Raw genomic sequence first — 9,579 nt, forward strand, 5'->3', positions numbered from 1 at the left:
TTCATTCTAACTCAACAACAATCTAAAAAAAAGAAAAACAAATGAGAGGATGAGAGATCACTGACCGGAAAGGAAGCTTTTGTAAACAAAGAGAATAAAAGAGCTCAAACAAGAAGAAACCAATATTCACACGTTCTCTCAAAAAAGGATATCAGGCAACCGTGAATGAAGATTCGAGAGGTAAGTGTCATCATGCTTTTCGCAACAGAGGAAGAAGAAATGGCCTCGTGCATTAAAGAAAAAAGGAAGAAAGAGATGTGTCACCGATGAGTGGTGGTCGGCATCGTCGCCAGTGTCCCTGGCCCGCCGGAATAGGTGCGACGTTGATGATGGTTGTTGTTGGTTTTGTTTTTGAAAATGATATTCAGACATTATTTTTAAACTCAACTTTGACACGGTCGACGTGGCACAACTTTTTTTATTTTTACATTAAATTTGTTTTAATGAAAGCAAACTGCTGCACGTGCGGAAGTTACACAAATTTATTTTTCCAAAATCAAAGATTTGGTGTTAGAGAGAAAATGCAGACCGACAGAGAGAGAGAAAAGGCATTGTTGTTAGAGAAGCAAAGAAGCAGAGAGAGAGAGAGATAAAAGGCAGAGAGAAGCAAAGAAGTGTTGTGGTTGCCGGAGAACACAGTGGGCACTAGTAGTCATCCACAACGACGCTTCCACCATTTTTTGGTTTGAAGTGAAAGCTCTGTTTGGAACTTTTTGCATAGCTAATCAAAGAAGCATCAATACAAGGTTTTTGAAGACTAGGGTACCCAAAGTATGGAAACATAAATATTTAAAATTGGGGTTATTTAATTTTGGATGTCTTTAGTACTATTGGAACATTTATAATTGTCCTAATGTGTGGTTGTTGTTGTTTTTATATGCTTAAGTATTGTACTGAACGTCATTTTGTATTAAAGTTACAAATTAATCAACAGATTTAGAAGTGGTGAGTTATGTACCAATATATGGGGAGTGGAAGTGAAGATTTAGGTACAATGTAATACACAATGTTTTTGCTTCTAAGTCCAGACAACATTATAACGTTACGGTTAATGAAATTCAATTACACTACATAAATACTGTAGCAGTGGGGAGTCTTCACAAAATTTGTGGGGACTAATACCCAACATTATGGTCTACAAATGTCCAAATTAAATATGGCACATACATTATGATGTGCATAATCGTCAATAACTGCACAACATCATCACCTTAAATAAAACTTCTCAAATGCTCAACATTCCTTTGTGATCCTTACTTGGAATTCTTTTAAAATTACAAAATGAAATACTAAACCCAGTGGTGGCGAGTGTTGTTAAAATATGTGGTGAGTACCAGCAAATATTTTGGTAAACAAATTTCCAAATGAAAAAGGGAACATACACCATTATCAACACAAGATCATTACCTCACATTCATGTAAATGAAATTAAATAAAACTTCTCAATTGCTCAACATTCCTTCGTGATCCTTACTTGCAAGCCTTTTAAAATTACAAAATGAAATATTGAACCCAGAGGTGGGGAGTGTTGTTAAAATATGTGGAGAGTACCAGCAAATATTTTGGTAAACAAATTTCCAAATGAAAAAGGGAACATACACCATTATCAGCACAAGATCATCACCTCACATTCATGTAAATGAAATTAAATAAATGTTTCCAATTGCTCCACATTCCTTCGTGATCCTTACTTGGAAGCCTTTTAAAATTACAAAATGAAATACTGAACCCAGATGTGGGGAGTGTTGTTAAAATATGTGGGGAGTACCAGCAAATATTTTGGTAAACAGATTTTGAAATGAAAATAGGAACCTACACTAGTATCTGCACAAGATCATTACCTCACATTCATGTAAATGAAATTAAATAAAACTTCTCAAATGCTCAACATTCTTTCGTGATCCTTACTTGGAATTCTTTTAAAATTACAAAATGAAATAGTGAACTCAGTGGTGGGGAGTGTTGTTAAAATATGTGGGGAGTACCAGCAAATATTTTGGTAAACACATTTCCAAATGAAAAAGGGAACATACACCATTATCTGCACAAGATCATCACCTCACATTCATGTAAATGAAATTAAATAAAACTTCTCAAATGCTCAACATTCCTTCGTGATCCTTACTTGGAATTCTTTTAAAATTATAAAATGAAATACTGAACCCAGATGTGGGGAGTGTTGTAAAAATATGTGGGGAGTACCAAGAAATATTTTGGTAAACAAATTTCCAAATGAAAAAGGGAATATACACCATTATCTGCACAAGATCATCACCTCACATTCATGTAAATGAAATTAAATAAATGTTCTCAATTGCTCAACATTCCTTCATCATCCTTACTTGGAATCCTTTCAAAATTACAAAATGAGATACTGAACCCATAGGTGGGAAGTGTTGTTAAAATATGTTGGGAGTACTAGCAAATATTTTGGTCTACACATTTTGAAATGAAAAATGGAACATACACCAGTATCTGCACAAGATTATCACCTCACATTCATGTAAATGAAATTAAATAAAACTTCTCAAATGCTCAACATTCCTTCATCATCCTTACTTGGAAGCCTTTTAAAATTATAAAAAGAAATATTGAACCCAAAGGTGGGGAGTGTTGACAAATATGTGGGGAGTAGCATCAAACATTTTGGTGTACATATATCCATAATCAAAATGGTAGATACATCTTTACCCGCACAACATCATCAACTCACCTTCTTATAAATGACCTTAAATAAAAGTTCCTAAATGCTCGACATTGATTCATCATCCTTACTTGGAATTCTTTTAAAATTAGAAAATGAAATATCGAACCCAGATGTGGGGAGTGTTGTTAATATATGTGGGGAGTACCAGCAAATATTTTGGTCTACAAATTTCCAAATGAAAAAGGGAACATACACCAGTATCTGCACAAGATCATCACCTCACATTCATGTTAATGAAATTAAATAAAACTTCTCAAATGCTCAACATTCCTTCACCATCCTTACTTCGAAGCCTTTTAAAATTACAAAAAGAAATACTGAACCCAGTGGTGGGGAGTATTGTCAAAATATGTGGGCAGTGCCAGCAAATATTTTGGTCAAAAGATTTCCAAATGAAAAATGGCATATACACCATTATCTGCACAACATCATCACCTCACCTTCATGTAAATGAACTTAAATAAAAGTTCCTAAATGCTCAACATTCTTTTATCCTTCTTACTTGGAATTTCGTTTATATTTAAAAAAGAAATACTGAATGCAAAAGTGGGGAGTCTCCACAAAAAATATGGGGATTGACACCCAACATTTTGGTCTACACATTTCCAAATTAAATATGGCACATACATTTATGTTTCCATACTTTGGGTACCCTAGTCTTCAAAAACCCTGTGTTGATGCTTCTTTGATTATCTGTGCAAAAAGTTCCAAACAGAGCTTTCACTTCAAACCCAAAAATGGTGGAAGCGTCGCCGTGGATGACTAGTAGTGCCCGCTGTGTTCTCCGGCAACCACAACACTTATTTGCTTCTCTCTGTCTCTTATCTCTCCCTCTCTCTCTTTCTCTGCTTCTTTGCTTCTCTAACAACATTGCCTTCTCTCTCTCTCTCTCTCTCTCTCTCTCTCTCTCTCTGTCGGTCTGCGTTTTCTCTCTAACACTAAATTTTTGATTTTGGAAAAATAAATTTGTGTAACTTCCGCACGTGCAGCAATTTGCTTTCATTAAAACAAATTTAATGTAAAAATAAAAAAAAGTTGTGCCACGTCCGCCATGTCAAAGTTGAGTTCAAAAAAAATGTCTGAATATCATTTTCGTTTTGTTTTCGTGTGTGAGAGGGAAATAGGAAACTCTCGTGGTCTCTCTTTCGAGAAGAAAGGGGTTAAAACTGCCTCCTTTTCTCTCTGTTGCCACACCCTTTTTTATTTTGTTGTATCTGTTTGTTTGTGTTTACTCATTACACCTTCACTGTTTACATTTACACCCTTCATGGCTTTGTTGATTGCACTTGTTTTTCTCGGTTCACACCCTCCATTTATTTTCACTTCATTTTCATATTTTTACTCATTGCACCCCATTGTTTACAAGCCTGCACCCTCCTTGCATTTTGTTTTCTTTTTCAAATAGTTTTTCATTTATTTATTTATTTAATCTCACATTCATTTTATACACTTTATTTTCCTAAAAACCCAAACATATTTGAAAATCATAAAAATTCAAAAAAATAGAAAAATAGGAAAAATAAAAAGTACTAAAAATATTTTTTTTCTCTTTATCGTGTTTGTCCGGTCACCCGCACCATGTGACACTCTTTTTTTAAAAAAAAATATCGAAAAAATATTTTCTTTTTTCTTTTGGTATATGTTCGGTCGTTCGCGTCGTATGATACCATTTTTCAAATAATCTCAAAAACACCAAAAAAATACAAAATTTCAAAATACAAAATATCAACATTTTCCAACAAATAAGAACTACGCGATCCTTGATTCTCCATTGTGAGATACGTAGGAGCAAGGTCAGGCCTTGTCAGGTTCACCTCCAAAAAAGATCAAATCATTTTCTCAAGTGTTTTCGAAATATCTTCTAAAGAACTACGTAACCTTGATTTCTCATTTCGAATGAGAATACGTAGGACCAAGGTCAATCCTTGTCGAGCCCAAAAAAAATTAAAAAAATATTTTTGTTTCTCTTTTGCATTTTTGTCTTATTATTTTTGGGGGAAATCAACATTTTGAAAACTACATCGACTTTGCATTTTTAATTAAAGGTATCGCCCTCAGGCGGGCGCTAACACCTTTCCTATGCGTAACCGACTCCCAAATCCAAAATCTAGTTTTTCGCAGACTTGTCTTATCTTTATGGTTTTTCATAGTTTTCTAGAATAATTATGGTGGTGACACTAGGGTTTTGTTTTTGGAGAAAGCTCTCTTTGTAGTTGTCTTTCTCGATGCTTGGTGCTTTCATCACTCCTTTGCAAATGAAGCAAATTTGTGACATCGCTGCTTTACCAAATGTGCGCCGCTGGTCCCCATGGTGTTTCGTGAAGTCTCTTAGTCAAGTTTGTGGTTGGGGTACGATGTTCTCCATGGTGGTTCGTTGGTGGTTCACTTGTTGGTTTGTTGGTGTTGGTCCGTGGAGGTTTGTTGATGGTCTTTGGTGGTTCGTTTTCTCCTTTGCCCCTTTGCTTGGTTACTATTGAAAATGCTTTTTTTTTTCTTTTCAGTAAAAGATATTAGAGTAAAAGATATTAGATCGGTTGTTTTAGAACCGATCTAATATGTCTTTGACATATTACATCAGTGTATATTAGATCGGTTGCAGAACCGATCTAATATGTGCTCCAGAACTGATCTAATATACCTATTCTGCACTAGTCACCAAAATTTATTATAGGTTAAATTAATAAAAAAATATATGAAAAACATTTAAAATAATTTAGGAATAAACATGTAATTCATTAAGTTTTTTCTCACTCTCACAATTTATTTCTTTTCAACCTATCCGAGACTTAGATTCTGCTGCAACTGCAATTGGATGAAGTAAGTATCAAAACAAATAAGTAGCACTTTCTGGAAGATTCATAATGCTTGTTTTGTTTCAGAGGTAAAATAAAACAATGGTCAAAATACGAAAGTAGATAAAAGTGGGAACAAAAACAAAACCTCCTTAATTATTCTTGTTCAGCTAGTTACTTTATTCTCCTCACTTTGTTCTTAAAGAGACAATGTAGAATATATAGATTCTCTCCAATCATTCATCTCGCCTACTACTCAAATACCACTCTCCTCGTGGCACGTGTCAACACTTTTTTTTTTTTCATTTTTCATAATAAACTTCTTCGAGTTGAAGAAAATTATTATAAACAACCAAATTTTTATATGATTATTTAACTTAATTATATTTCTAATATTCAAATTCAGTTTCTATGATATATTTCTGCGTATTGGAGTTGTAACTTTAAATGTCCACGGAAGGTAACCCATTTTTTTCTCATAAAAAACACGTTAAAAATAAGTGATGATACATAAATACTACATTTTTTATTCTACACATTCAACATTAATAAAAGAGCTTTTTTATTTTAAAATATAAAATAAATTAGGATGAATCAAGTACAAAGAAATTAAAACATAGTATTTTATTAAATGTTACAAAGGTGTAGAAAGATTACAATGTGTATGTTTATAATTTTCCTAAAAAAATATGCCTAACATTGATCATTGTATATTTTGTCGTAACAACTATTTTCTTTTTTTTTTGTTTTTTCGTACTTAAAATTTGTTTTCTTTTTTTGTTCTTTGAAGTATCCATAAGATTTCAAGACAGTATAGAAAAAGAAGTGATATAGCTTCATGATAAAGAAATTTTTTGAAACTAAAATTTGTCTTCATGAAAAGCCTATATCCAATTGTAGTTAGAAGGTTTAAAAGCTATAAAAGTTAAATTATTGGGATAAAGAATTTATGCCTTCGTTCTTTCCTTCTTTCAAAACTTTAGGTTGCGTGCCTGTCATGCCTCGTAGGATCACACATCCACGCTTTCATTCTCCGGGTCATTACAATATTCACAAAATTTATTCTCCTAATCTTTCAAACATTAGGTTTAAGGTTAATTAAGAATATATATATATATATATATATATATATATATATATATATATATATATATATATATATATCATCCAAAGAAAAGAAAAGAAAAGAAAAACCTTGGGATATATTCTCTTGTGGGGCACAAGACCTAAATAATAATATGCCTTATGTCTGCCTCTTTCTCTCTTCAGGCATGGATTCCCTTCACCTCACCATATTTTTCTATCTTCACCATCACCTTCATCTCCTAATAAAGACCACAAATTAATTCATAAAATTCTTTGGTACCTTTCAAAATTTTAGACTTCTAATGTTTTATCTCTCACCAATGACTTGACATATATAAAAGAAAGTTAGGAAGTATTTTTTTTTTAAAAAAATATAATGAAATGGAATACACAAACAACACAACCTTGTGTGTATATATAGGTTTCCCACCATCACACTTCACTCCAAAAACTTTCCTAAACAAACATAATCAACTCATCACATTCAAATTAACCATGTACACTTCATTCAAGTCCAATTCCCAAAACCCTAAGCACCATCATGATCACCATGAAACAACGCCCAACAAGAAATTCAGCGAGATATCTCACTTCGGCCACAAACAACACAAGTTAACGTTCGACTACTCCGAATCCCCCTTCCAATGTGACGGCTGCAAGGAACTAGGCATAGGCTCACGCTATAGCTGCTCCCTCTGCGACTTCGACCTCCACACTCACTGTTCCATTCCTTCTCCTTCACTCTTCCACCCTTTCTACCCCAAATGCTCCTTCCACTTCCTCTCTCACCCTCCCGGCAACACTCCCCGCTATTGCAACGCCTGCCAGAAGCCCGTTAAGGGTTTCCTCTTCCACTGCTTTTCTTGTGGTTTCGACCTCCATCCTTGTTGTGCCAAACTGCCGACAGTTATTGGCAGTGACGACAATAAGGATGATAGCGACAAAAATGAGGTGAGACTACTTTTGTACCGGACGGTGAGGTCGGCATGTCACCGGTGCGGGCAGAAGGGGCGGGGGTGGAGCTACAGGTCGTCATGCAAGAGGTATAACTTGCATGTGGCGTGTGTGAGGGAGTTGGTGGTGGAGAGTTGGCATGAGGGTGGGGGATTGAAGACTTTGGTTGAGAGTGGTTGCCACAAGGGAAGAGGGGGGAAAGGTGGTAGGGTGAGGAGGTGCTGTGAGGTGGCCGGAGTAGCCGTGCAGGTGGCGGTGTCGGCGGTGCTTGGTGATCCCACCGCTCTTATCGCCGGCATCGTCGGATCGTTGGTCTCGCGAGCTTGACATTTGGAAGGAGAAATTGTTATACGGTCTGCTATACCATATCATCTTGTTTTACATGTGATATATTATATATTAAATCTTTGGATTTGTGTAAATTCAAAAAGAAATGTTATTTGTAAATATCGTTGAGATGGATTACGTTGTGCTCAACCATACAATAATTTCTTGATTCCCTGGAAATTGAGAAGTGAGGTGATGTTGTATATATCAGTTCAAGTGTGGTTCAAATTAATTGTTAGGGAAGAAATTAATTCAGTTATGAAGAAACTTAGTTCATTAGTCTTTTTGAGTAAAATACAAATTTTTATTATCTCTATCGATATATACAAATGTCAAAATTAAGTCTTGGTTTAGAATTGCTTTCTGAGGATTGTCCTGCTGGCATGTGATGCAAAAGACATTATATTATCATGTAATGTTTTGGGATTTTATTTTATTATTTTGATATTCGCATTTTTTTATATTGTTGTGGTCGTGCTCATAGTTACAGTGTTATTTCCAACATTTATTTTTCTGAAAAACCTGGAAGCAAACACACCGACGATGACTTTTTTGTATTTCACAGTCCCTATTTAAAAATTGTAAAATGGGATTCGTTAATTTTTTTTCTTTAAATGGATCAAGTCGTTATCTGGGAAGACGACTTTCAGGTGAAGTCGTTCTTAGAAAAGTGAAATCGTCGTGTAGCATGACAACTTCACTTTTCATTCTTTTTTTAACTTTTTAGTTTTTCAATTTTAATTATTTCTTATTCTTTTTCCTTATTTTATTTTTTAAATATTTCAAATTTCTTTTTCTTTTTTTTAATTTAACGGTTTTACTTATTTTTTTAATTTTTCAGTTTTGATTAATTTTTCTTTTAATTTTTTAGTTTTCGTTATTTTTTTTAAAGTGATTAGTTATCAATATTTTTTGAATTTTGAATTTTTTTTTTCAAATTTTGTTAAATATAAAAATTATATTGATTGTATCTGTAATTATTTTTAGTTTATTTTTATTATGTAATTTTTTATTATCTAATTTATTTTATTAAGTTCATTTTATTGTAAGAATAAAAATAATTACAAATGCAATCAATATAATTTTTATATCTAACAAAATTTTAAAAAAAAATTAAAAATTCAAAAAAATATTGATAACTAGTCAGTTTAAAGAAAAATAACAAAAACTGAAAAATTATAAAAAAATTAATCAAAACTGAAAAATAAAAAAATAAGCAAAACCGTTAAATTAAAAAAAAAGAAATAAAATCTGAAACATTTAAAAAATAAAATAAGAAAAAAGAAAAAGAAATAATTAAAACTGAAAAACTGAAAAATAAAAAAAAAATGAAAAGTGAAGTCGTCATACTACAGGACGACTCCACTTTTCTAGACTTCACCTTGGAAGTCGTCCTCCCAGGTAACGACTTGACCCATTTAAAAAAGAAATCAACAAATCCCCATTTTACAATTTTCTAGTCAAAAAGATCCTGAAGTAAAAAATACCTACCAATGACATATATATATATATATATATATATATATATATATATATATATATATATATATATATATATATATATATATATATATATATATATTAGGCCTTGGGATCGAAAATTATAATTATAATGACAACCTTTTTTTCTTCCTCCATCTCCATAATATTGAAAATGACTATTTTACTTTTTTGAACAAGGCTTTTTAAATCAAATTTAATGCGTTGTAAAAT

At 32.8% G+C, this 9,579-nt stretch overlaps 1 protein-coding gene across 1 annotated transcript; it reads left to right on the plus strand.

Moving 5' to 3' along the window:
* The first annotated feature begins 7,015 nt into the window (after positions 1-7,015).
* LOC114173007 (uncharacterized) lies at positions 7,016-8,222 on the plus strand. The gene has a single exon (XM_028057189.2). The coding sequence runs from the start codon at positions 7,081-7,083 to the stop codon at positions 7,864-7,866; it is 786 nt and encodes a 261-aa protein (XP_027912990.1). The 5' UTR covers positions 7,016-7,080; the 3' UTR covers positions 7,867-8,222.
* The last annotated feature ends 1,357 nt before the right edge of the window (positions 8,223-9,579 follow it).

This window comes from Vigna unguiculata, chromosome 2 (genome assembly GCF_037176805.1).
Source record: "Vigna unguiculata cultivar grain cowpea cultivar isolate G323 ecotype 2 chromosome 2, ASM3717680v1, whole genome shotgun sequence".
NCBI classification, from domain to species: Eukaryota; Viridiplantae; Streptophyta; class Magnoliopsida; order Fabales; family Fabaceae; genus Vigna; species Vigna unguiculata.